The sequence below is a fragment of the Lipotes vexillifer genome, unplaced genomic scaffold (assembly GCF_000442215.2).
Source record: "Lipotes vexillifer unplaced genomic scaffold, Lipotes_vexillifer_v1.1 scaffold1080, whole genome shotgun sequence".
NCBI lineage: Eukaryota > Metazoa > Chordata > Mammalia > Artiodactyla > Lipotidae > Lipotes > Lipotes vexillifer.
The window spans coordinates 179,059-205,623 of record NW_006770524.1 but is presented as its reverse complement, the minus strand read 5'-3'; the positions used below and the strand labels follow the sequence as shown (position 1 = coordinate 205,623).

The window sequence follows — 26,565 nt, the reverse complement described above, 5'->3', positions numbered from 1 at the left end:
TCTGATATGGCCATTCCTGCCAGGCACAGAAACGCTAGCACCTGCCTGAGATGGAAAAGCTCAGGAGTGGAAACCACCAGTCCTGCCAGCTTGTTTTTTTCCAGAAAGACTTCTGAGCACAACTGGTGCTGTCCATGCTTACACGTCAGCCGCAGTGGCCCAAACACCCTGCCGACGGAATTTTCTCCCTTCTCTATGTGTGGCATTGTACAGTCACAGCCAAAATAGAAATGTCTTTGCCATGCTTTCCTCAAATTTTGACTTTTTTCTCCCTACAGAAGTGAAGATGTACTTAAAACAAAGCGAATTTCCTTTTTCACCACCAGAGGCCGCCAGCGTTCCGGGACAGAGGCAGGTGTGTGTGTTGTTGCTGGGAGATGAGACAGCTGGGCGGGGCCCTGCCCCTGCTCCCCTACAGGGGGAAGGCCCTCCTGTTGGGCTTTCCCCTGCAGTGCCCTGTGGGAATGCCAGAGATGCCCATGCTTGACTCAGAACACTGAGAGTGCCTATGCCCATGGCTCATGTCACATGGATGGCCTGCAGGTGTCCTGAAACCCCCTTTCCTGTTTGCAGCCAGTAAGACTAGTAGCTACTGTGTGTGGATGGCCTGCTGGGTGTGAGAACTGCCCTAGATACCTTACATGTGTCAGTCTTTCTTTAACCATCACATGACGTATGGGTTGTGGTTTTCCATTTTGTAGATGAGAAAACTAAGCCTCCAGAGTGTCTTCAATTCAGGCTTCCCTAGCAAAGTACCACTGACTGGGTAGTTTAAACAACAGAAATATATTTTCTCACTTTTCTGAAGGCTGGAAGTCCACGATCAGGGTGCGTCAGTTAGCTGCCTTCTTGCTGTGTTCTCATGTGGCAGAGAGAGAGAGAGATAGAGAGCCCTCTAGTATCTCTTCTTATAAGGACACTAACCCCATCATGGAGGCCCCACCATCATGACCTTGTCTAAACCTGATCACCTCCCAAAGACTCCATCTCCTAATACTATCACATTGGGTGTCAGGGCTTCCACATATGGACTTGAGGGGACACAATTCAGTCTGTAGCACAACAGTTGACTGATGTGGTCACGTGGCTACTGAGTGCAAGAGCCAAGTCTCAGCCAGCACTGTGGAATCCAGCACTGGGGCCCGGGGGCAGTACTATGAAGTCCTTAACTGCCACACTATGGCATCTTGTGAGGTCCACATGGGAACACAGCCACCCTTGGCCCTGCAGGCTGTCCTGGCTGGGCTGAGATTCTAGAGGAGCTTGAGGTCTTCCTCCAAACTCATTAGAAACAGAACTTTTCCTAGGGTGTTTGTATGGTCACACAACAAGGCCAGTTCAGCAGAGAATGTTTCTAGGAAAACAGTTCTTTTTGTTCATTATCTTCTGTAAGGTACAGGGGGAGGTGTGGACCTGTCCCTCAAGTTAAGTCACCAGCCCTCTTTTTTAACCTGAAAACCAGGAGTTCTAAAGCCAACAACACTCACAGATATATCCCTCTGGATACTGTCCCATCGAACTGGAACCAATATTTAGGTTGTTTTAAGTGTAATATAACTTTTTTCTTCAGCTTGATCAATCTATATTGACAAGTGCTCTTTGAGTATAGATGGTGTGAGCTGGGGATAAGAAATGCCACAGAGGCCAAGACACATTTGCAGGAGGTGAACTAAGCAGTCTGCCTACCTGTTGCCCTTTTTTGATGAACTACTGTATACATATGATATGCATACATCAGTCATGTAAGAGTGTTTTTACATAGGATTGAAAAAGTAACACATCATCAGTGGAACAGAGTCCAAAAATAGACCTAACATAGGAATTTAATATATGATAAAGGTGGTATTTCAATTTAGTGGGAAAAAGAATGTTTTATTGTTTCAATAAATAGTGCTGGTATAACTCCTTGTCCAGCTGAAAGGGGGGAAAGCACAGCACTAGATGCCCTACCTTACATCAGTTACAAACATCCCCATGCGGATGTTAGCTTGAAGCATAAAAGAAAAATAACATTTAAGAGAATAAATGTATAATTTGGGAAGACCTTTAAAAGCTAGGTGGGAAATCCAGAAGTCATTAAAAAAAGAGCAAAATCTTGGGTGCTGTAAAAATGGAAAAACTTTGTTCAGTAAAAGGCATCATAAACAAAGTCATAATGCAAACAGACTGAGAGGAAATATTTGCAGCAAAAATTGTTGCAACATAAATTGGCTTCAGCCCCTAATATACAAAGATGGCTTACAAATTGATTTTTTTTTTTAAAAGTGAACCCAATAGGCAGAAACTGGGCAATGGATATCAACAGTTCACAGAAAAGGAAGTCCAGATGGCCCAGAAAGAAGGGAAAGGCCCTTAACCCTGCTACTGCGGAAATGCAATTTGGAATTTCATAACTGACCCTTTTCTAAACAAAGGGCCTAAAGACTTTGTAAATTGAGTCCAGACACAGGGATTTCACTTGGAAGGAAGGAGAAGCAAACACTTTTCGCTCATGGATGCCCAAACAGGAGGGTAGGCACGAAAAGAGCTGCTAGTATGGATCTCGGCCACACTTCCACCGCTGTGGGTCAAGCCTCAGGGGTTGCAGTTGACTAGAAAGGTGTCTCCAGTCTAGAAATGCAGAGCATAGAGATGTGCACGAGGGGGTGCGCCCAGCACCCTGCAGGACCAGCCACTTTATCTCGAAACTGCCAGAGTGCAAGGCCAGAGGCACACAGTGAAAAGTGGGACAGAAACATGTACCTGTGTTCTGGAGACCCTGCTGGTAGCCCGCAGGAATGTGTCTGGAGCTAGGGGAGGGGCCACACCTCTGGGAGTTTCCCTGGCAGAGATGGATGGTGCTGTGCTGTTGGCACATGACAAAAGCCTCTTGATTTTTTCAATTTTGAGTAGAAAGTTGAGGCCCACACCTGGTGAAAAGGAGAGACCCACTGCAAACGCTTTTCCTCAGCAGGGTTATTCTCTCAGGCTGTTGACCTCGGGTAAGGGATTATCTATACTTGTTTGCAGATGGATAGTAAAACTCCAGGTAGATTTATGTACACTCAAGAAGTCATGTTGGCACAGTGGCCTTGTCCAAAAATAATTTGGACAGCCATTTTTACAGTAAAATTCAGACCAGCTGAGTCATAAATAGCTTATGAATAAATAATTACAGCTCATAAATACCTTGAGCTGTGCTCTGCCCAGCCCAGTTTCCAGAGTTTCTATTCTGGGCCAGGAGGTCTGTGTCAGGTGTTGCCTCTGTTTGCAGTATAAGTCCTTTATTCCATCCATCCGTTACTTAAAGAGGCTTCATAAACACCAAGGTGAAACTTTAAAATTGGAAAGCACAGAAGCCATGTGTTCAGAACATGTTCTCTGGGAAGAAAGTGAGCCTTTCTTATTCTTGATGTTCTTTCCATGGGAATTAGGGCTGAAGTTGATCATTCTTTTTCATTGAAAAAAAAACCTCTTTTTGAACATTTTTCTTGTAGAACAAGGACTAGTACAAAGCTGTCTTTAAAAGTCTGTTACACATTTATTTCCATAGGGGCCATTCACGTGGCACTAGCTGGGCAAATTTTCCAGGCGCCAATATCTGTATTCTGTTATCGTCTCTCCCAGAACATTCTCTGATACCAGGTTACTCCATTACCATTGAGACTGCAGCCAGAGTTAAGGGAGGAGCTGTGATCAAGGGCAGAGGAGCGTCATATCAGCCCTGCAAAAGAATTCTACCTTCTCTATCTCATGTGTCTGGCAGAGAACGGGCTCAGAGGGCTTTGAGGCCGTTGTTTTACCTTGAATTTGAGCTGAAAGGGACCCTCAGGGGTGTGCTCTCCCTGCTTAGGAGAAAGGAAAAGGCACTTCAGAGATTCTGCTGCAATCCAACCCTCTGATTCCCATCAGTTTCCAAGCTATCCCCACATTCTTTCTCAACTCACACACTCTGGTGCTGTGGAAACAGCAAATTTGGTGTGATTTTAATAGTAATCTCATAATTAGCCTAATTAATGAAATCACTTAAATATACTAGAGAGTTGACTTGTTTTTCAGAGAATGCCATCCTAGGAAGCATAAAAACCAAGCGATTATTATTTTTCAGTTAACTAGCTTTTTTAATTGACAAAGTAATACATGTATATGGTAAACAAAATTTCTGAACTGCACCAAAGGGCATGGAGTGAATATTCAGTCTCCTAGTGTTACCAAAACAAACTCAGGTCCACTCGCCCACATGCAGTAAAGCCAAGCTACTGACACCGGGTTGTAGTGAAGGAAAAGTGCAGTGTTTATTGCAGGCACCAAGCAAGGAGTCCAGGCAGCCAGTGCTCAAAAGGCCTAAACTCCCCAAAGGCTTTCAGGGAAAGGTTTCTAAAGACAGGGTGAGGGAGGGGGATTATGGGGTGTGTGATCAGCTCGTGGACATTCTCCTGATTGGTTGGTGGTGAGGTAATCGGGAGTCAACCTCATCAACCTTCTGGTTCCAACCGGTCTGGGGTCTGTGTGCTTGTGGGCAGCCTACAGTTAACTTCTTCCACCTGGTGGGGGATTCAGTATCTGCAAAACAACTCAAAGGACATGGCTTAGAATATTATCTATAGCTCTTGAGGAGGAACTAAAGATCCTTGACTTTGTCTAATAGCTAAACTATTATTTTGTCTTGCTTGACTGTTTTCCTTTCTTTCTGCATTTTCTCAACTTCGCTGATGAAATGTATTCTTTAGAACTTGGGGAAGCCTAAGAGGCTACAATTTTTCTACCAACAAGAGGCAGGAGGAGGACATGGGGTTGGGAGGGTCTGTTCTGGGAAGGCCCCATAGGGTCCTGCTCCATTACACTAGTAATTCCCTTCTCCAGAGCAAACTATGGAATTTCATGGGTCTGTGGTAGCAACTGTGTTTGTGTCTGACATACATTATAACATACACACCACATATGTGTATTTGTGGTATGTATACACATGCCTATAACAGCATGTAACGTATACATATGGTTGTGCATGTGTGGTATGTGTACACATGCCTATAATGCCTTATAACATATGTGCATGCACATAACTTCATATGACATATGCACGCATGTGTGCATTGTTGTGTGTGCATATAACATCATATAGCATACATGTGTGCACACATGTGTACATGCACATAACTTCATGTAACACATGCATGCGTGTGTGCATGTGTGGTGTGTGCACATGCACACATCATATAGCATGCATGTGTGCATTGTAATGTGTATGCACACATGCATATAACATACCTAAATTCATGGGAGGGTGTTTGCTCTTATGTTTGCATATGTTTTGTGGTACACAAGTTAAGCCTTCTAGATACCTAATTCCACACCTTGCTTTTTTGATTTACCAATAGCTCTTGAGTATCTCTTCATACCCATACACGTAGACCTGCCCTGTGCTTTGTAATAGTTGTATATAATCCCATTACTCATTTAACCAACTCCCTGTGGGTGGACATATAAGCTGTCTTCTACCTTTACTATTACAAAGTGTGCCACTGAGTGTGCTTGTTCTCACATCTTTGCCATACGTGCCAGGATGTCTGTAGGACTGTTTCCTAGAATTAGAATCCCTGGGTCCATGAGATGAGCACCTTATTCTGATAGACTTGTCAAAAGTGCCCTCCAGAGGTTGTACCAGTTTATACACCTCCAATGCTGTGATGGTCCAGAATTATTTTCAAATGTACAGTCTGCTTTGCCATTTCTTTGCAGCATGTGTGCTGGAATTTCCTGCCTTCCTGAGTGAGTCTTTAGAAGTCCTTTGTCTGAATGACAACCACCTGGATGCAGTCCCACCCTCGGTTTGCCTACTGAAGAGCTTATCAGAACTCTACTTGGGAAAGTAAGTACACATCCAGAGCAGTTGCACTGGCTCTTCTGGCCCAGGGAAGCAGAATGTCCTTGTGTAAACCACCTGAGGACACGGAAGCCAGGGAGAAATAATCCACCTATGTACCAAGAAGCAGCAGTTGGATTTTCAGAGCCAGGCTTAATCAAAGAGGCGAGGGAAGGGAAGGCAGAAGTAGTGATGCAATGATGCCTTCTTTGCTATTTCACTCATTTATAATGAGAAGAACTCCTCAATCATCCATCCTTTCATTTACTAAGTTCCTACTGTCAAGCACTGCTGGGGGATTCAGACAGTGTGCAAAACTTGTTGAAAATATAAAATAATTCAGGTTACATTGCCTTGTCAAGGAGAGGCAGTGATCATCCTTAGGATAGTGTAAATGATAGAAAAGATGGGAAAGTTGGGGGGAGGGGACCCCGTTCTAAGCCATGGGGATTTGCAGAAGACAGAGCTGCCATTTGTACCACTGGCTTCCCAGGGAGAAAGGCTTTGGAATTAGTATTTAAATGGAACACTTGAAATCAGGGCTCAAGATGTTGGGCTTGGGTACAGACTGTCAGTGGCCCCCACAGGCCCCAAAGGCTGATGGGCTGCTGTGTGTGTGTTCTCCCATGATGTGTGTGTGCCCTCAGCAATCCTGGCCTCCGAGAGCTCCCTCCTGAGCTGGGGCAGCTGGGCAACCTCTGGCAGTTGGACATTGAAGACCTGAACGTCAGCAATGTGCCTGCAGAGATTAGAAAAGAAGGTAGGGCTTCCTCAGCGTCACCCCCTCAAAAAGGCACTCAAGTCCAGTTGTTAAGGACCTGGGGTGGAAACAGCTGGGGGACCTGTGGAGCCCACCTCTGGCTCCTGTGTTTGGGAAGATGCTGTAAAGTTATCCAGAACTCAATGGTTGCTGTGGACCGTTGTATTGCAATTGACCATGTGATCAAACTATCTATGACCTGTAGCAGCAAGGATGTTGTCTTTAGATCCTTGACTTTTAGACTTCACTTTTGGGGTGATTCATATCACGCCTTCCCTCCATAGACCCAATAGTCTTCTCAACTCACCCAATTAGAACACACAGAAAGTGTTCCTTCCAGGTAGGACTTTGTTTCTCAAGAGATGTGAGCATGTTCTCACCTATATGTCAGCAGCAGCATCCACCCTCCCCAACTGTGATTTTGCACAGGCCCCAAAGCAGTGCTGTCTTATCTGCGTGCTCAGCTGCGGAAAGCGGAGAAGTGTAAGCAAATGAAGATGATCATCGTGGGTCCTCCGCGTCAGGGCAAGTCCACCCTCCTGGAGATCTTACAGACGGGGAGGGCCCCCCAGGTGGTGCACAGCGAGGCCACCATCAGGACCACCAAGTGGGAGCTCCAGAGGCCGGCTGGCTCGAGAGCCAAGGTCAAGGATGGTTGGCGTGCAGAGTCCCTGTGGGAGGGAGGGAGCTTCCAGGGCCCCTTCTCTCTCCTCTCCAGAGAGCCCAGGATTTTCTCAGCCTGGTATCTGAGGCCCAGGATATTTGCAGGGGTCACTGTGTGTGTTTCAAACCAGCTCCTGCCAAGGGCAGTGAATAATTTCTTAACATGTCCTTGTAGTTTTTCTGTTATAGCTAAGCTGAGGTTCCAGGCCAACCCTGGCTGACGGTTAGACTGCTTTGATGAGCTTTTAAAGACAGCAGTGCCCAGGCCCCAAAGACTGTGATTCAGATGGCCTGGGACGGGGCCCCTCCCCAGGGCTGAGAATGAACTACTGCTGTAGGAGTGAGATATACTAATACCTGCCCCTAACAGGAAGGCTGAGAAGGCAGCCCCGGCATGAATGCACTGTCCTCCTCAAAACCTGCTTTCACCCCAAGTTCTGAAAGGTCTAGTTTCTAAGCCCTATTTAAAATGAGTCCTTCAATGAACCTATTAACCTGTTTTTCATTCAGTATGAGACAAATGAAAATTGTCTTGCACTTGAATCAGAGAAAAGAGCCTGTGGAATGTTGTTGGGATGGACTATAGCACAGGTCTGAGCTATTTCTCCTGGCACAGGGGGTGAATACATGCCAATGATGCCTCCCTTACCTGTTGCCGTATTTGTGGGTATACGTAGCCACACAGCGATACAGGTGCAAGGAGGCTATCTGTGGAAAACTCAGCGAACTTGAGGCCAGAGGCTGCGTGATTTTCCCCACAGCCCCCAGCACAGGACCAGCTAGAGATCAGTTTTATTGCAGAGTCTTTCACACAAAATTACTTGGAGTCAGGGAAATCCAATTTGAGTCATGAAGCATTTAAGCTGAATGTATATTTTAATATGGACTCAGAAACTAGTTCTCTAGAGAATGGAGATCTGCCCATTAGGGCCAGATAATTAACACCAGCCCTGCTCCCTTCCCCAGAACACCCCAGGAGTGAACCTAGCTAACCATGTCCAAAGGTTCTCGAAAGTAACCAGAATCTGGATTCTCTCCTGCTTTTTTAAGCAATTATTCCACATCACTTTCTTCCAGCTGTCCTTAAGCAAATAGCTGTCAGAGGTCTGAGGAGTGAACTAGTATTTCCACTTTTCCTGACCTTCGGCTGCCCCCACTTCCTTTCTGCCATCATTCAATTTTCTCCCCACCCCTTTCATTGAAGGACAACCACCTGATCTTGTGAACACTGAGTTCTGTAATTCTCTGTGTGGCTGGGCCTTCAGCCATTTTAGAACAGCTGTCCATTTTCATCTTTACACCAAAAAAGCAGGTCAGCACACTGTGTCTTGGAGTCCAAACTGCAGCATGGTGGGAACAGTTCTTTGCCACAGAAAAGTGCAGCCTTAGCTACTCGGGCCAGACTCTGACCTCATAAAACGATAGAGAAACCACCATTTACACAGCCTTTCCCCGGAGCCCAACAACTAATCTTTTGTTAGATTCCCACATTAGGGCCATTTCCCACCATCCTTGGTGGGCACTGACCTCTGACCTGCACAGTTCAGAGGCCTGTCTGCTTGGCCTTGCCCTCACTCGGATGGAGGTTAAGCCTTGGTGTGAGCACTGCCATCAGCCACCGGCTTCCTCTGGCAGGATGTCTCCTAACTGTCTGCAGCTGAGATGGAGGCAGACGGTGCCCTCCGACGTTCTGCAGACGCCTCTGCCCACGGGACCCAGCCTTCCAGGACCCCCTGCTCCCATAGCAGTAGATGGAAGCCCCTAGAAGCCCACCTCCGAACCGCTGGGCCCCCTTCCCTCCCTCAGATGGCTGGTTCCTGAGAAAAACAGCAGGACAGGTTGTGCTTTTCCACGGCTGTGCCTTTACCAGGCCCCCATGTACAACGTTCAGAGTGGTCAGTTATCTCAATTTGATTGACTAAAACCCTGGTTGCTAAAATGTCTCCCTGTTGCTGCCTTGTTGCTCAAGTAGGTTGAGTCTGTGGAGTTCAACGTCTGGGACATCGGTGGCCCCGCCAGCATGGCCACGGTCAACCAGTGCTTCTTCACAGACAAGGCCCTGTATGTGGTGGTTTGGAACCTGGCACTGGGGGAGGAGGCTGTGGCCAACCTTCAGTTCTGGCTTCTCAACATCGAGGTGAGGGGGTGCCAGCCCTTCAGCTCTCGGTCCTCAGGACATTGCAGGGGCCCCGCCGCTTCTCAGGGGGAAAAAGGAAAAAAGGAAATGGTTAGGGAGAGATGCTTTGCACTTTGCTGGGCTGTCACGAGGCCCCAGAATCACAGGTCACTGTGAAGCACTTAAAACCCTCCTGGGCCACATGGTTGATGGTGCTCTTGTACTTTTCTGCTTCCTTAAATTTAAGAGCCCCACATCGTGGACCCAGGAGGGGAACGGGGCTCCCCTCTTCCAGTGGAAAGGTGACGTGGGCCAGAAGCTGGGGCGCTGTCTGAAGGGATCAGAGATGGAGGCCCCAGGGAGTGTCACAGGCCCTCACACACCCCCTAGTGCATGGCAGGCCCTCGAGGTTCTCAGAGAGGAGTGTGGGGTGCAGCGGGGTGATGGTTGAGGGCCAGGCCATACAGGGTTGGCACATCCACCGCCTAGGGAATTGTTCCCATCCCCAGCCAGATTCTCTCTCACAGGCCAAGGCCCCAAATGCCGTGGTGCTGGTGGTGGGAACACACCTGGACTTAATCGAAACCAAATTCCGCGTGGAGAGAATCGCCACGCTGCGTGCCTATGTGCTGGCGCTCTGCCGCTCACCCTCCGGGTCCAGGGCCACCGGCTTCCCGGACATCACCTTCAAACACCTACAGTGAGTGTCCCATGGCATCCTGCTCATCCCCACCTGTCACGGGGCTGTGGCTGCCGGCCCCTCACTTATCCATCTCCCTGGGGACACCTGCTCTGCCTGCAGAGGGCTCCTGAGGCAGGGGCTGTGCTCCTCTGTTGCCCTGTCCAGGGTGAAGGGTGGCAGCTGGGCCCCCAGAGCAGATGCAGCCCTAGGGACGGTGAGGAGCTGCCAGAGGATCTGCAGGGCAGGGCCTGGAGACACTCTCTGTGCTTCCTATCCAAGTCTCCCCACCCCCAGGGCCAGTGCTGAGTGTGCACGGCCCCAGTGGGACCACGAGATAGAAACTCAAATACCACCCATCATATTTGTTAATCATTGATCAAGAACAGACCCCAGGTGTGGTCCTGGTCCTCCCAGTGTGTCTGACTGGTCCAGCGGGGCTGAGATGGGGAAGGGCCACAGGGTGGGGTTCAGGATGGGCCAGTGCTGGTGGGACCAGTGTCCTGGGCATGTTGATTCTCCCGCTCCTGTCCTTGGATTCTCACGGCAGCTCTGCAGGTTATGGAGATTGTTGTGCCCACTTTGAAGATTATGAAACTGAGGCTCAGCTAGTAAGTGTTCTCTGACTGCTCTTGGGTTCCCTCGCTCTGGGTGAAGTGCCATGGACATTGCTGCATGGGTCAGCCTGGAGACATGCCATGTGGCTCAGAGTACAGGATGAGGCTTTCAGGAATTCCTCGAGTGCCCTTGAGAATGCCCCCTGGGGTCTGCGATGATAGAAGTGCTGGCTCTGGGTCAGAAACCTGAGTCCCACCCAAGCCTGCTCCTTTCCAGCTTGTGTCCTTGGGAGTCACCTTGTGCCTGCATGCCTCACTTTCCTCCTCTGTAAAGTGGGCACGTTGGGAAGACAGACTAAAGCAGCACATTGTGGTGCCCCCAGCACCATGCTTTGAATCAAGTAAGGCCTCATTCAATTTCTGTGTCTATCTCTCATGAGTTTTCTCAACTTGCCAGTGTTTGGGACGAAACACTTAGGAAAACAGAGGCACTGCAGTACTTGTCAGAGAGGGGAGGTACGATGAATAAGCACAGTTCTTTTTTGCACTCACAGCGAGCTTTCCTGTAAGAGCCTGGAAGGTCAGGAAGGGCTGCGGCAGCTCATTTTCCACGTCACGTGCAGCATGAAAGATGTGGGCAGCACCATTGGCTGCCAGCGACTCGCGGGGAGGCTGGTGGGTACTTCTCATCCCCTTGAAGCCAGAGGGGCCTGCTTCCCATGTGTCAGGGGAACTGTACCTCCCTCTCTCTTTCTACTGTAAAACACATGTACTGTATATAGTGTTTGGTCCCCATGTGAGCAGTTTCTTGGGGGAAGGGAGGGATGGGACAGTGACAGGAAGCATTCCACCTACTCAGTCCTCTGGAGGGTGGCAGGCGAACCAGGCTGGCTGGGCACACCTGAGGCCCCAGCCTTTCCCACCTGTCCCAGATACCCAGGAGCTACCTGAGCCTCCAGGAGGCCGTGCTGGCGGAGCAGCAGCGCCGTGGCCTGAGCGATGATGTGCAGTACCTGACGGACAGGCAACTGGAGCAGCTGGTAGAGCAGATACCTGGCAATGACATCAAGGACTACGAGGACCTACAGTCCGGTGGGTGGGCTGGGAGGGTGGGCAGGGAGAGGGGATCACGTGGGTACCAGCAGGCACAGGCACAGGGCCCTGGGGAGAGGCATTCAAATTTTTCACCACTCTGCGCATGTCTGCAAATGACTGCAAGGACACTTCAGGTATCAATTTCGGGTCACAAATCAATTTTAACGAGTAAGTGAATTTACAAAGATGGAATCCATGAATAATGGAGATCAGCACATTGGCAATAGTTACAAGATGCCTCCTGAGAACATGTGAAGGGCCCCGTGTGTTGGGAGTGTTGGTTGCTTCCTAAGAAGAATCTGTAAGCTGGCCCCCTTAGGAGGAGGTCACCCAGAGTCCCTTTTGCCCTTTGTTTGACACTGTTCCCTGATCCCCTCCCCTGAGCAGCCATCAGCTTCCTCATTGAAACCGGCACCCTGCTTCACTTCCCGGACACCAGCCACGGCCTGAGGAACCTCTACTTCCTCGACCCCATTTGGTTGTCTGAATGTCTGCAGAGGATCTTCAACATCAAGGGCTCCAGGTCGGTGGCCAAGAATGGGGTGATCAGGGCGGAGGACCTCAGGATGCTGCTGGTTGGGACCGGCTTCACAAAGCAGACAGAAGAGCAGTATTTCCAGTTCCTGGCGAAATTTGAGATAGCCCTGCCCGTCGCTAACGACAGGTGAGGCCACAGACTGGGCTGTGCCGGTTGCTCCCTAGAGGAAGGAATTAGGGCTGGGACCACTGGTGGCTCGAGCAAGATTTCCAGGGACGGGCCATGATAATGACCTGCCTGCCTGGGCTGGGGCAGCAGGGTGTGGGCTTGGCCGGTCCCCTGGCTTGCTGCTCCTTCCTGTGCCTTGGATGTCTCTTTTCAGGGGGTTAAAAGAAATCCATTTATTGAAAAGGTGTAGGAAAACATGCAAGAATGGCAATGGCATTAAAGGTAACTTTGGGAAGTTCACACTTTGGGAGGTTGATTGCTTGGTTATTTGATGAATAAAAATGGAGTAAGTAACAAAGATGTGTGTGCTAATTATACAGCCCAGCTTCAAAATGCAGGGAGGGCAGGGGCTGGAGGGGCATGTGGGTTAAACCTAATGATGCTCTGACCTAAGCCAGCTTGGTTCTCAGGGCCTCCTTGCCCTAATTTCAGTTTCAGCCATTTCCTGGGTCTGATGCTGATGTTGGCCCTGAGGCAGTAGCCAGGATGCCAAATCCACAGACCTTTTCCATTCATCTGTCATAGAACTTGTCACCACCCTGCCCCTCAACCCCAGAGCTCTGGGGAGATGCCCACAGGAGACTCCCAGGGAGCTGCCCTGGACCCTGTGTGGCCAGCCCAGCAATTCCATCAGCACAGACTGGGTCTCCTGGGAGCCAGCCCTGGGCCATCTCTCTCTGAGATTTCCACTTGGTCTTATGACTATGGGAGGGGGCCTCAGTCCTTCCTGTTCCAGCTTCATGAGGGCCAAGATTGAGTCCTAAAAAGAGAAACCCCAAAGAGAAATTCAAAACCCACATGATCCCTCACACCATGGCCCAGGTGTATCCTCGACTTTGGCCCATGAAAAAGCACACAGTGAAGCAGCCTGTGAGTTTACAACACTGCCAGAATCTGACAATTTTCTGGTTATTTTATCAACAGATTAGAGGAATGAGGAGATATTAGCACTATGTAAAAGCAAGTCCCAACCTCCTTTCTTTTCTCATCTGTAAAATGGGAATAATACTATTATCTACCAGTATTATAGTCATTGTGAGGATTAAATTTGATAATACATGTAAACTATGAGAAGTGTCTCCTGCACCTGTGAGCTTCAAGGACATCAAGGACTATCAGTACTGTTATTGTTTCCATCTTTGTGTTAAATGTTCGTAGCCAATGGTGTCTGGTTCCATCTAGAGTCAGGAGTGTCCAAGCGTTTTCCATCTTAGCACAGGTATAATTGTTCCCTTGTGCCCCAGGGACAAGGAGTTCCAGCTCCTTTATATGGTCAAGACACTATCAAGAAAAACAAAGGCATTTGCTGCTCCTTTTAGAGCATGGTTTTTAACTGCAGCCCTGAAAGCCTCCAGTCCCTGGGAAAACCTTCAGGGCATTTCTGAACCTCCCTACACTTCTGAGTGTTTGTGTACCTTCCAGGTGGGGACTTGCTGGCTCTCAGCACTCAGGGAAGGCTCCTGCCCAACAGCTGAGACAACCTCAGGGACATAGTGTGAGCTGGCTCCGCAGTGCCCGGGTCTTCACAGACTTAATGTTCAACAGGCACATGAAGAACTCACCTCTCAATTCCCCAGGCTCTTCCCCTGGGACAGCCTTGCCCTACTAGTGATCACTTTTAAGGAGGTGCCAATGGTCTCCCAGGGCTCCGCTCACCTTGAGCAGGGCTTCCATTGCCAGTCAGTTTAAATCTCTTCACTTGCCATGCTGGCTTCTAAGTCTCCTCTGCCTTCAAAAATATATTGCACCTGCTCTGTGTGCTGCGTACTGGGGCACCTGGGTGTAGAGCGTGCTCCCTCCCCTTGCCCAGGGGACACCTGCCAGGTAGAAAGAAGCAGGAAGCTGCAGCACACAGGCAGTGTAGGGGTTCCCGTGAGATCCAAGGTGAGCATGATGCAGGCAGAAGAAGCAGGATAAATCACACTGGGCACTGATGAGGGCTTCCTATTTGGGGAGGTCAGAGAGATAAAGAAGGACTTCTCAGAACTTAAAGGACTAACTCAGGGCATCTGCTGGAGAGCACCTGGCTGTGGAGAGAGGCACTCTAGCTGAGGTAGTTGAGAAGGTCCTTTCACCCAAGACCTGTAATGGCTGAAAAGGACCTAAAACTTCACCATCTGCCCCCTGTCCATCCTTCTCTAACCCTTTGAGGTCAGTATCCTTTCTCTTCCCACGTCAGGGAAGCAGAATCGCAATGAGGTTAAGCTGTGTGCTGAAGACAGAGCCAGGATCGATCCCTGGGTGCTCTGCCCACCAGGCTGTCACTGAATTTTCCTTCTACAATATTTTCAGCGCTCCCTTTCAGAAAGTTCTAAAGACGTTTTATAGGACCTAAACTGATGTATTTTTAAAGGATTAGGAGAGCTGAAGGCAAACCTTTAAGAAAAGGGCACATCCAAGGCTCTGCACAAGGCTGCCTTCGCTCCAGGGCACACAGAAGATGCTGGTTGTCAGGGAAATCTTAGAGGGACCTCCCCCATTTCAGCTGTTTCCAAATGATCACAGTCATGAATGGCTCACTGACATTGTGATTCAGCGCTTTTATGAGTAAGAGTGCTCTCATAAAACATCGCTCTTTTGCACAAACAGCCTCATTCGAACTTTTAAGGCAACTGTGTTGTTTCAACTGGTCAAGAACAATAAATAGCTTCTAAGGCCAAAAACATTTCTCTGACCCCAATATCTACATTGTCCTTAGAACTGTGCAGCTGTATTTGTTTTTCCTTCACCATCCAAAGTTAATTTTAAGTGACTCCCCAGTCGCAACCCCATTTACAGAGAATTAACTACTATTTGCTGTGTCTGTTTATGACCACAGATGTTTCCACGTCTTCCCTTAGCCGTATTCTAGTCTCTATCTTAGAGACGTCAATAAACAGATTCACTGTGCCTATCTTCATTTTCTCTTGGAGCATTTATTCGAAGCATATAAACTACCCCCTCTATCTAAAAATAAGATTCCAAGGCCCTGGGAGGAAGGCACCGGGAAGCCTGAGCTGTTTCAGCAGAGCCTGCCCCAGGCCAATCCATCTGCTGGGGTCAGGGCCCTTCAGCAGAGCTCAGGCCCCTGGTTCACCAGCCCCCTTTGGTGTGTTTCAGCTATCTCCTGCCACATCTTCTTCCATCCAAACCTGGCCTGGACACCCACGGCATGCGGCATCCCACGGCCAACACCATTCAGAGGGTGTTTAAGATGAGCTTCGTTCCAGTTGGCTTCTGGCAAAGGTTTATAGCACGGATGCTGATCAGCTTGGCCGAGATGGACCTTCAGGTAGTTGCATTTTCTGCATGGGGCAGTTTTTGCTTGCATGCGAGGCACCTGCAACTGTGCCCTGGTGGGAGGGAGGGAGGGAGGAAGGGATGGAGGAAGATGCCCTTTGCTGAAGGAGCCTGGCTGAAGACCCTTCTCCTGCAGCAAATCTGCTGACTTAGGGCCCAGAGGCCAGTACAGCATGGCTGCCTTCTCTCCTCTAAGCCACAGACCCACTTGAATCATTCTGTGAATACCAAATCAGTGCCTGGCTGGCTTGGACAGAATATCCCATTAGGAGCACGGGTGCTAATCTAACCAACATCAACATCCCCTGGAGGGCTTGTTAGAACACAGACAGTTAGGCCCCACTCGGGTTCTGGCTCGGTGGCTATGGACTGGGACTCAAGAGTCTGCTTATCCAACCACTGCCCCAGGTGATGCTGCTGGTCAGGGACCACACCTCGAGAACCATGGCCTCAGAATCATGGCTTTACCATTCAGGCTGTGACTAGACTCCCCTGGGGAGCTCTAACAGACACAGACCAGACACAGACACAGACCACTAAGTCAGAATCTGTGGGTGTGGCAGCCAGGGATCAGTATTTTTTAAAGCTTTCCAGGTGACTCCACTGTCCAGTCAAGTTTGAGAACCACTGGCATAGAACTTTAACTTGGTCTGGGAGCAGTGAAGACGTAACCCAAGGAGTTCTTTTCTGTGGGTTCACCTGGTGTTGTGTTGAAGGAAGTCCTGGCTGTCAGTCAACATTCATTTCATGCAAGACAATAATATGGAAATAGTGGTTGGCTAGAGTGGTGGTTCTCAAAGTGGGGTTCCTGGGCCAGCAGAATCAGCCTCACCTGGGAGCTTGTTAGAAGTGCAAATTCTCAGGCCTGCCCCAGGCCTGCTGCATCAGAAACTCCAGGATGGAGCCCAGGGCTCTGTTTTTCACAAGCCTTCCAGCGAATTGTAACTTACTTTACAGTGTGAGAACCCCTGACATAAGCCAGGACTGTTGAATAATTGACATTAAACTCAGTATGAGTTTGCTTTTGCCATGTTCTATTTATAAGGCCCTTATGGAATTAAACTTCTTGTATTAAGTAAAGATATTCTTTGATCTTCCCATTTTACTGAAATGTTCAAAAGTAAATGGAAGAGCCTGAAAATGCTTTGGCATTTTCTCTCACAGCTCACGTTAATGGGAGGGAGACTTGTTAGCAACACAGTTGGGTGCACTGACAGATGGAAGGAGTGGGTGCATGGGTCACTCTTCCCTCCCTTTGAACTCTTCCTCCTGCCATGTTCTAAGTGGAAGGTCACCAAGCACCAGCATCATGTGAGGCCTGAGCTTCCAAGTGGGCTCTGTGGCTGGCGGGGTGTGGGCCCAGCCGGGTGTGGAGGCAGGCGCCCTTCCTGGCAGCATCCCTCACTCAGAATTAGGAAAGAAGTCCTGTTGAAGTTCAGATGAGGAAAGAGAGTTCAGTCTCAGAAGCATCAAAGGCATGCAAATTCAAGCATTGATAAGATACCACTTGTCACCTATCAAATTAGCAAAGAGCTAACAGCCAGCCCCAGAATCAGGAAAGTTCACACACCATGGTCAGTGAATATACAGCCTATTCACCTTGAAAGCGATTCCTCACTAGGCATCCAGAGCCTGAAAATGTTCAAACCCTTTGACCCAATAATACTACTGCTATAAATCTGAACTACAGAAATCATTTGAAATCAGAGAAAGCTCTGTGGTTTTTCATGTTCATCTGGCTTATCTGAAAGAGCAAAAGATTGGAACCAACCTAAAAGTCCAAAGAAGAGAATGATTCAGCAAATTACTATACTTAATAAAATATTGAGCTTTATAAAAATGAATTTTATGAGTTTTTAACAACATAGGAAAAGTTTTTTAAAATATACACAATTAGAAATTTAGAAATAAAAAATTACAAAATATGACCTCAGCTGTTTTATAAACATACAGGTAGATAGGAAAAAAACCTGGAATAAAATATACCAAAATTTTCATGATCTATGTATTAAATTGGTATTTTATTTTCTCTCATATTTTTCTATATTTTCCATATTTTCTAAGGTAACTTTTTGCTTATAAAATCAGGGAGGGAAAAGATGTGAAAAAGAAAATCCTGTTTTCAATCTTTTAGGGAACATGTGTTCCCAAAGTATCCTGGAGACCCCCTCAGATAATGCAGCATTTCATTTGGCAGCAGGATGAGCGGTGCAGGAGGGAGGGGGTGGGAAGATGGATGGTGGTCCTTTATCACGATGGGGCTAGGATAGCCTCTTCACAGCTCTGCCCAGGGCCAGCGAGGAGCCTGGTCTACTTAAGTAGGGTCTTTTCTCTGTCTTTCAGCTTTTTGAAAACAAGAAGAATACTAAAAACAGGCACAGGAAAGTCACCATTTACAGTTTTACAGGAAACCAGAGAAATCGCTGCAGCACATTCAGAGTGAAAAGAAATCAGACCATCTATTGGCAGGAAGGGCTCCTGGTCACTTTTGATGGGGGCTACCTCAGGTAGGAACATTTGGGAGCTCACCTGACTGGGTCACCACGGTGCTGCAGAAACGGGCCCCAGGGCAGCCTCCGCTGGGAGACTGTCCACTTGATGTCCAGAGTTCTGTTCCCAAGGGCAGGTCATCATGGAAGCTTGCTAGAAGTAGGAAACTCCCAGCAAATGTCCCAGAGCTTCCCCACCTTCTCACCCCTTCCTCTCTCTGCTTACAGAACAGGAAAGGCAAGGGAGGGTGTGGTGACCACAGCCCAGCGCTGGAGGGAAGTGGGTGGCCACTGAGCTCAGGGGTGAGAGTATCTAGCACCCCCTAGTCACTTAGGTGGGACCTACAGGGGCCTTGCAGCCATCCAGCACAACCCTCTTATCCTAAGAGATGATGCCCCAGGTGATGACACTGGTTCCCCAACCTGTATCCCACAGTACCTACCTTAGCTCCTTTTTCCTGTTCTCTCTCTTTTTTTTTTTTTTTTGAGAGAGAGAGATAAAGTCAGCTCAACAGATTAGTAACTGATTTTTAATCAGGTTTAGTTTAGTACATACAAGATTATTTCATACTTACAATTAATTTTTCAAAATATTCTCTCTGTGAGAAGAGAGGGGAAAAGGGGAAAGTAACTTTTTTGAGGGCCTGATTTGGGCCACTCTTGGTGCCTGGTGCTTTCATATAGATGTTCCCACTTAAAGCTCACAGTTGCCACTTGGCAGATGAGAAGCCTGTGGTTCAGATGGAAAAACCTTCCCCAGGGTCACACCTAAGGGTCAGATCCCAGCCTGAGCGTCCCTTCCTGCAGTCCTCATTGTGTACGCTTCACCATTTTGGGGACAGCGGGGGGACAAGGCAGGGCCATGCATGTAAGTACACAAACGCAGGAACCTCCTCTGACAGTCCTGCCTGGGCCACTGCCGAGGGGGTGGTCCCTGGGGGTTGCACCCTCACCCTGATGGCAAGGAGATTAAACCAGGGCCCTTCACAGCCGATAACAATGGACCCCTTTTTGTTTCTGGGTTGCAGTGTGGAATCCTCGGATGTGAACTGGAAAAAGAAAAAAAGTGGAGGAATAAAAATCATTTGCCAATCGGAAATAAGGGACTTCTCGGCAATGGCTTTTATCACAGACCATGTCAATTCCTTGATCGATCAGTGGTTTCCTGGTAAGAAAATGTTTTTGAACCAGGTCTTGGCTCATGTTAATATTTCTTTATAAATCGGGGTGGGGCTCCTTATTTGGAGAACAGAAATCCCACTGCAATTCAGCCCAAGGGGACCAGAGGTGTCCTAACAGACCTTTGGCAGAGTCTTAAGCCCTGGGGGAGTCCAGCTGTGGGCATGGGTGGAGGTGCTATGAGGAAGAAGCGGGCCCAGACCCACAGGTCCTGGGAGGGATTTTGCCTCTGGCTGCCCACAGCGTGGGGGAAGAAGAATGCCCCGGGTACCGCACATGGTCTAGGAAGACCCTCGATGTGAGCCTCACGTGTTCTTGTTTACATGGTGAGGACAGGACTGCTGACATCCAGCGGGGAGCCCGCAGCTGGAGATTCATCCCTTGTGCAGGGGTGGGAGGGAAGGCACCACACCTGCCAAGGGCCCCCATTTTCCTTCCCTGCCTACCCCAAACCCCCGAATCCCAGCGGTGATCAGCCACCCACGTAGCCCTTTCCAGCCCCTTTGATCAGTTTCTTCATTGACAGTCCATCCAAAGAAAATACTTTTTGAAGTGAAGCTCTTGAGGTCCTCTGTTTGTTTTGCTACTGAAGTGGAGACAAACCCACTGTGGGGCATCCTGCAGGGAGGAGGCCATCCAGTCAAAACCAGGCAGCCTCTTCCCTGTGAGCCCTCAACTCCGGAAGCCTGGAGACCAAGAGAGCAGACAGCGAGTTTGGGATCCTAGTGCCGCCTCTGGCCTGCTAGTCCAGTCCTCTGGCCTCCTAAGCTCGCTTTCTCACCCGTACACCATCCCTGCATCCTGGGAGAGCATCACAAGAAATGCTTAAGAAACAGTGGCTGGGCGTGCTCATCATACTCTGGACACCCGGGTCTGGGGTCCTTTGGGTGTTGATGGGAAAGGTGACCTACAAGGAAAAAAAGCTTAAAGGAGCCTAAGGGAAGGTAGTTTAGTGTGTGGGTTGGGGCAATTGGGCGGTGCTTGGCCATACAATGGGGGCCTCTAGGCCATTTGAACCCTACGAGCCCTTTGTGATCTCCCCACAACAGGTGCTGCTGGGGATTTGACTAGAGCCTATAAGACAGGAAGGACTGAGCTGAGGGCCTGAGACAGGGCTGCCTAGACACAGCACCACCAGCCAGCTGGCAGGATGTGTTACACACATGTGCCCAGAAAATTCTACACGTCCACCCTGCACAAAGCAGGATATCAGCTCACCCTTCTGGCATCTCCACGGAACAATTTGGAGGGTGTCTCTTTGTACCTTCTTTCAGGGGTGTGCAGAAAAGCTGTGTCTCCTGCCCAGGGGAACACAAGTAAAGTGACTAGATTTTGTCTATTATAATTTGTACTCATTTCTCCTCCTGCATTGCTCTTCTTGAAAAGATCATAGTAATTGCAAGCCTTATGTTTCTAATTTTAAGAACAGCTCCTACTGGTTGTGGTTTGGTCATTGGAGTGTGGCATAGCTCAGACCCAGCCTGCAATGTCCTTCCAGGGCCCAGCTGTGCAGGAGGGATCCCCAAACTCTCAGCACCTCCTAGGCCAGCTACCTCTGGGTCTAGACCCCCTAGCGACTGTCCAGTGCATCCCTGGCCCCTCCCTGCAAGTGTCTTTTAGGATCGAGGATGGTGCTCCCCAAAAAGGAACCCGAGTGCAGCAGTCATGTTTCAGCCATTCCCAGGGGTCCAGGCCAGGGCAGATAGACCCCCTCCTGTGAAAGGCTCACCCACCCTGGGGGTGCAGATGCTGTTCAGGGACCCACCTGCAGCCGCCTTTGTGTGAGCTGACTCCTGCTGTCTCCCCATTTAGCCCTGACAGCCACGGAAAGCGATGGGACCCCACTGATGGAGCAGTATGTGCCCTGCCCAGTGTGCGAGACCTCCTGGGCTCAGCACGCCGACCCAAGTGAGAGATCGGAGGATGTGCAGTACTTTGACATGGAAGACTGCGTGTTGACAGCCATCGAGCAGGACTTCATCTCCTGTCCCAGACACCCCGACCTCCCCGTGCCTCTTCAGGAGCTGGTCCCTGAGCTGTTCATGACCGACTTCCCGGCCAGGTATGCCACAGCGCCGATGCACAGCACCCAACCCCAGGTGACTTTTAGGTTCCTGGCCTAGGCTGCCTGAAGGGAAACAGGCTGTCAGCTTTCTTTTTGAAGCTACACAGGCCCAGCCAATAGGCAGAGAACTTGGAAGTTGAAGTCACCCTGGGACCCCACACCATTTCTCCCTCACATTAGCTGGTGCTCTTTTCCACTGAGCTGTCCCTCCTCTCTGATTCCTACTTTGCTGCTGGATCAAGGAATAGAAGACAAATATCCATTGGTGTCCAAAAAGGGGCGCTCCCAGATGTACCACCTCATTTTCCTTTCTTGGCAAATGCTGACTCCTCACTGCTACCCTGCAGCAGAGCATTTAGATCCCCTAAATCTGTTCCTAGAGATGAGTCTACCTATATTAATCTAAGATAATAACTGGGGAGAGAATGCTGGAGAAAAGAGAAAACATTTTGTGGTCCCACCCTATAGGAAACAGTCACAGAATCCAAGTGCTTGGTAAAAGATGGAATCTTCTGTAGTCATGGAAACCAGAAGCCATGATTTGGTCTCCCTGGAGATAATTTGACATTGGTGGTTAGCAATGTTTTTGGAGTTGTGAAATCCTGTTGTTTTCTTATTCAAAGGATTGCTATTTGGTTTCTTTAAAGAAACCCTTGGGGGCGGCGAGAATATTTGTGTTGTCATTTTTCCAAATTGCTCCCCCACCCCAAGAAAATTGATATGGAGTACTCCAAGATATTGCAGGATTGTGGTTCCGAAACATGCTTCTGGATGGGTCTATTAAATGAAGAAATCACTTCCTACATTGGAAAAGTTCCCCCATAGATCTTTTTAATATTCCCATTACCTCATTGGTAGAAATGACAATTAAATACCACTCTTCTGAAGAGTGACTTACCTTTATCTCTAGATCTTTAACATGAGGGTTGTCACGTCTTGGAGACCACATGCAGAGATTTATATATGTGCAAATCAGATTTCATGGTGGGGTGCCCAATTAGGCAGCTCCAACTTTTAGAATTTTCATTTATTTGCTGAACCTTATTATGTTTTATGCCCCCACTGAATCTGAGCTATTGAGTCTACTGTATGGAATCTGGAAAGCAAAGCCAGATTGGTTGTCCCTGTTGGTTTGGATCTAATTGCAGGCTATAGCATGGTTCTTAAACCAAGGTACTCGGCTGGGAGTTGAAATGCCCAAGAATCTGAACAGAATTCACAATCCAGCAGAGACTCTCTGGAAGCTTTAGCTATGGCCCAACCATGGCCCCAAAGCATCACACTCCCTGACTGGGAGTTTAGGCAGGTGGAGGCAGGGGCAATCTGGCATTCATGGAGCCTTGTCCTGTGTCCCCAAATTACAGGAGTCCTAGCAGAATGCCCCAAGGGATCTTCAGCATAGCCACTGTTCCCTGTCTTATGAGGCTTCCAAGTGCCCACACTTCCCGAGCGGTGGTTTTGGGGTGGGCACTTGGAGAACAGCCCAGTTCATCTTCAACTACATCACCAAGGTCTACAATGGGTACAGTTGCATCTGCCAGGAGTGTGATGTGGTTGAGCTGTGCAGAGTCTGAGCAGCTGCAAAATCTGTTCCTGGAAGACATGGGCAACAACTGCATGGTTGGGGGGTGGGAGAGGGGCATGGGTCTGTTGGGCCAGGAGAGCTCCAGGGGAGGCACCCGGCAGAGGTAGGTGAAGAGGAGCACTGGGGGACCTCAGCAAAGCAGGGGGAAGCCCGGAAATGGGAAGGCATCCGGCTGCCTTGCCCGCCCTCCCTCCCTCTTTCTCTCCCTTCCTGCATCCCTCCCTCTTTCTCTCCCTTCCTGCATCCCTCCCTCCCGGATTTCTGGGTTCCTTCCTTCCTTCCTTCCTTTCTTTCTTTTTTCCTTTCTTCCTCCCTTCCTGCCTCCCTCCCTCTTTCCCTCCCTTCCAGGAGTGACTTGCAATATTTCCAAAAGCCCAACAGAAGTCCCCCTTTTACCTAGGATTAGAACACACAGACAGGTGAGAAGATCTAAACTCCCTGCCTTTGGGTAAAATCCTAGCCATCAATTGTGGGGACACTGGCCATGCTGATCAGAAGCTCTGAATGGCCATTTATGTAATTATTGGCTTAATAAAAAGAAATGAGGAAACAACTAACCTAGCAGTAAATAAATGCAGTTTGTCTGATGGATACTAGCTCTCAAAGCATAGGACCTTTTGGAGGAAAATGTCCAAAGGAATTCTTTTTCTGTGTCCACTACCTTCAGAGGCTTCACCCTATACTACTCACCATCCACACCTCTAAGGCCATTCCTGTTATGAGCCCATTTTATAGAGGATACCAAGGCTTGTCAGGGCTGAGTGACCTGCCCAGGGCTGTGGTTTATCCCAGATCTGTGTGACCTCCCGGTGGCTTTGAACCCTGACTCTCCTCAGTGGGAACTAATGGCCAAGCACATTCTTGTACCCGTCCAGCCCAGGACCCACCTCCCACCTCAGCGGGCCTCTCCAGGTTATAGGGGGCAGGTAGGGAGGTCTGTTCTAATCCCCCCACATATTGTGTTTCCGTCAGGCTCTTCCTGGAGAACAGCAAGCTGGAGCACAGCGAGGATGAGAGCGCTGTCCTGGGCCAAGGTGGGAGTGGCACCATCATTTACCGGGCCCGGTACCAAGGCCAGCCCGTGGCTGTGAAGAGATTCCAGATCAAAAAATTCAAGAACTTTGCTAATGCCCCTGAAGGTAAACAGGGCCCTGCATCGTTTCTTTTCACATGTGTTTTCCCTTGGTCCAAACTTGCACCACCTTAGAGACCCCTGAGGCCACAGAGGCAGGGGAGGAGGGTGAGAAAAGCCAATGTGGGCCCCAGGGGTAGCCCCGCTTTATGCCTGGCAAGATGTGGGCCAGGCCTGAGGATCAGGCTGAGCAAGGCCTAGAAATTGCTTTTGGAGATTACTTTCGTGTCTGGACCTGAGCCCCCAAGAGTACGGGCCATCCTTACAATTTCCATCCGCTCCATGTCCAGCGCAGGCCTGACACGTGGTGGGCGCACAGTCAGACCTCAGGTGGACCTCTCACCTTGGGCCACCCCACCCAGCCATTAAAAGAAGGATGGTGGGCACTCCAGATGGATGAATTGGGAAGCCAGCATGGGTGGCTTCTCCCTTACCCCCTCTACCTGAAGGAGGGCACACCCTCTTGCCTTGGCATGCTCAGGTCCACACAATCATGTGCAGCTCAGAGATGTTCTAGAGCAGCACGTCACCACTTAATGCCCAGCTAGGGCTTCCTCCCTTCCAGCCGGCTGGATATTACATTTCTCACTGCCCCTGGCTTAGCATGGTTATCTTCATGATCACAAGAGGAATTTACACTCTTGGTAGAAAAATTAGAATCATAGAGCAATATAAAGAAACATATCAGAAAGAAAGAGACATGGGGCTTCCCTGGTGGCGCAGTGGTTGGGAATCCCCCTGCCAATTCAGGGGACATGGGTTCGAACCCTGGTCCAGGAAGATCCCACAAGCCGCAGAGCAGCTAAGCCACAACTACTGAGCCCTCTCGCCTAGAGTCCATGCTCTGCAACAAGAGAAGCCACCACAATGAGAAGCCCGCACACCACACCGAAGAGTAGCCCCCGCTCGCCACAACTAGAGAAAGTCCACACGCAGCAACGAAGACCCAATGCAGCCAAAAATAAAATTAATAAAATAAATTTTTAAAAAAAGAAAGGAAGAAACAAAACCATAGTTACATGCAGAGAATGTAAATCTAAGAGACTTTATTGACAAACACAATAGCCAATAATAGTTTGATAAAGTTGTTAGACATGAGCTCAGCATCAAATTTGGCAACAGTGACCCATTAGAAAATGCCTTCCATGGCAGCAATTAAACCATAAAATATTGAGGAATAATAATATTTATCATTCAGTTTAGTTCTCATCTAAATTCCAGCAGTGTGTGTGTGTGTGTGTTAAATCTGACTGATTCTAAAATGCATGTGGGGACTTCCCTGGTGGTCCAGTGGTTAAGACTCCGTGCTTCCACTGCAGGGTGCACGGGTTCGATCCCTGTTTGGGAAACTAAGATCCCTCATGTCGTGCAGTGTAGCCAAATAAATACATAAAAATTTCTAAAATAATGAAAATAAAATGCATGTGAAGTGACAAAAATCCAAGAACAGCCAAAAAAATCCCACAACGGAAGACAAAGGAGAGAGGCTTGCCCAGCAAGCGACTGACTTATAAGTCTCCAGGCATTAAGGCAGTGTTTTCCTGGGGCACGGCTGGGCCTGTCAAGGGAATGGAGAGAGCCTGCATGTGTGTGGGAGGCGAGGCTGGCACGTGGCAGAGGTAGCGTCAGGAGTCAGTGGGAAAGGCTGACTATTCGATAAACTGGGGCAGACTTGGGTCAGCCTTCAACCATAGTCAGAAATACATTCTTAATGTTCTAAAGACCCAATGTGAAAAATAAGACTTTTGCACTTAAAAAACAAGTTTGTCTGGCACACACATAGATCTGGCACAGTTGATATATTTTAACTGCCAAGATTTTCTTCATGCTGTTTAAACTTCCATGTCCAATGATCCCTGATTTTAAAATCTGAACATAGAGGAGGGACAGATCAGGACACAAGAAGACAATCAGGACCTGGTGGACACTGCTCAGTGACCTCAGGGCTGGCCACAGCCTGGTGGGTGACCAGTTGGTGGGAAAGGTCCCTCAGGGGGACTCAGGCAAATGCCTTACGTGAGGGATGCATTTCAAGGACATTGGGAGAAGATTCCAGCACAGCCCACCACTGCCCATAGACCTTTCTCCTCTGGCCTGAGATGATGTGTCACAGGCCCATGGCTGCCCCATGGTTTTCTCTCTGGCTGACAAGAGGGCAGTAGTTCTTTCTGCCCTTCATCGTCCTGGCTTCTGGCAGGGAGTAAGGTGAGCAGCAGTGACCAAGCCCCCAGCATCCCTGCAGATGAGCAGCGGAACTTGGTTACATGCCAGACATGTTGCCTGAACTCTGGGTGACACTCGGGTATGCCATAGGATTGGAATAAGATCCAATTGAGACCCTCAGGCAGCCAGCAGCAGGGTGGGGTGAGGGCTAAGAAAGTGGGTGACAAGCGTGGGGGCGTGTGCACCAAGGGGATA

General features: G+C 49.0%; 1 protein-coding gene across 1 annotated transcript in view; it reads left to right on the top strand.

Annotated features, from left to right (window-relative positions):
• Positions 1 to 26,565, top strand: part of LRRK1 (leucine rich repeat kinase 1) — a 117,095-nt gene that overhangs the window by 72,985 nt on the left and 17,545 nt on the right. Inside the window, exons 11-24 of the mRNA XM_007446137.1 lie at positions 279 to 355; positions 5,719 to 5,848; positions 6,490 to 6,602; positions 7,032 to 7,246; positions 9,238 to 9,402; positions 9,909 to 10,081; positions 11,172 to 11,292; positions 11,550 to 11,709; positions 12,100 to 12,376; positions 15,518 to 15,689; positions 18,041 to 18,204; positions 19,215 to 19,354; positions 21,178 to 21,427; positions 23,988 to 24,154. Of these exons, the coding sequence (XP_007446199.1) occupies positions 279 to 355; positions 5,719 to 5,848; positions 6,490 to 6,602; positions 7,032 to 7,246; positions 9,238 to 9,402; positions 9,909 to 10,081; positions 11,172 to 11,292; positions 11,550 to 11,709; positions 12,100 to 12,376; positions 15,518 to 15,689; positions 18,041 to 18,204; positions 19,215 to 19,354; positions 21,178 to 21,427; positions 23,988 to 24,154 (2,324 nt within the window). The remainder of the gene's footprint in view (positions 1 to 278; positions 356 to 5,718; positions 5,849 to 6,489; positions 6,603 to 7,031; positions 7,247 to 9,237; positions 9,403 to 9,908; positions 10,082 to 11,171; positions 11,293 to 11,549; positions 11,710 to 12,099; positions 12,377 to 15,517; positions 15,690 to 18,040; positions 18,205 to 19,214; positions 19,355 to 21,177; positions 21,428 to 23,987; positions 24,155 to 26,565) is intronic.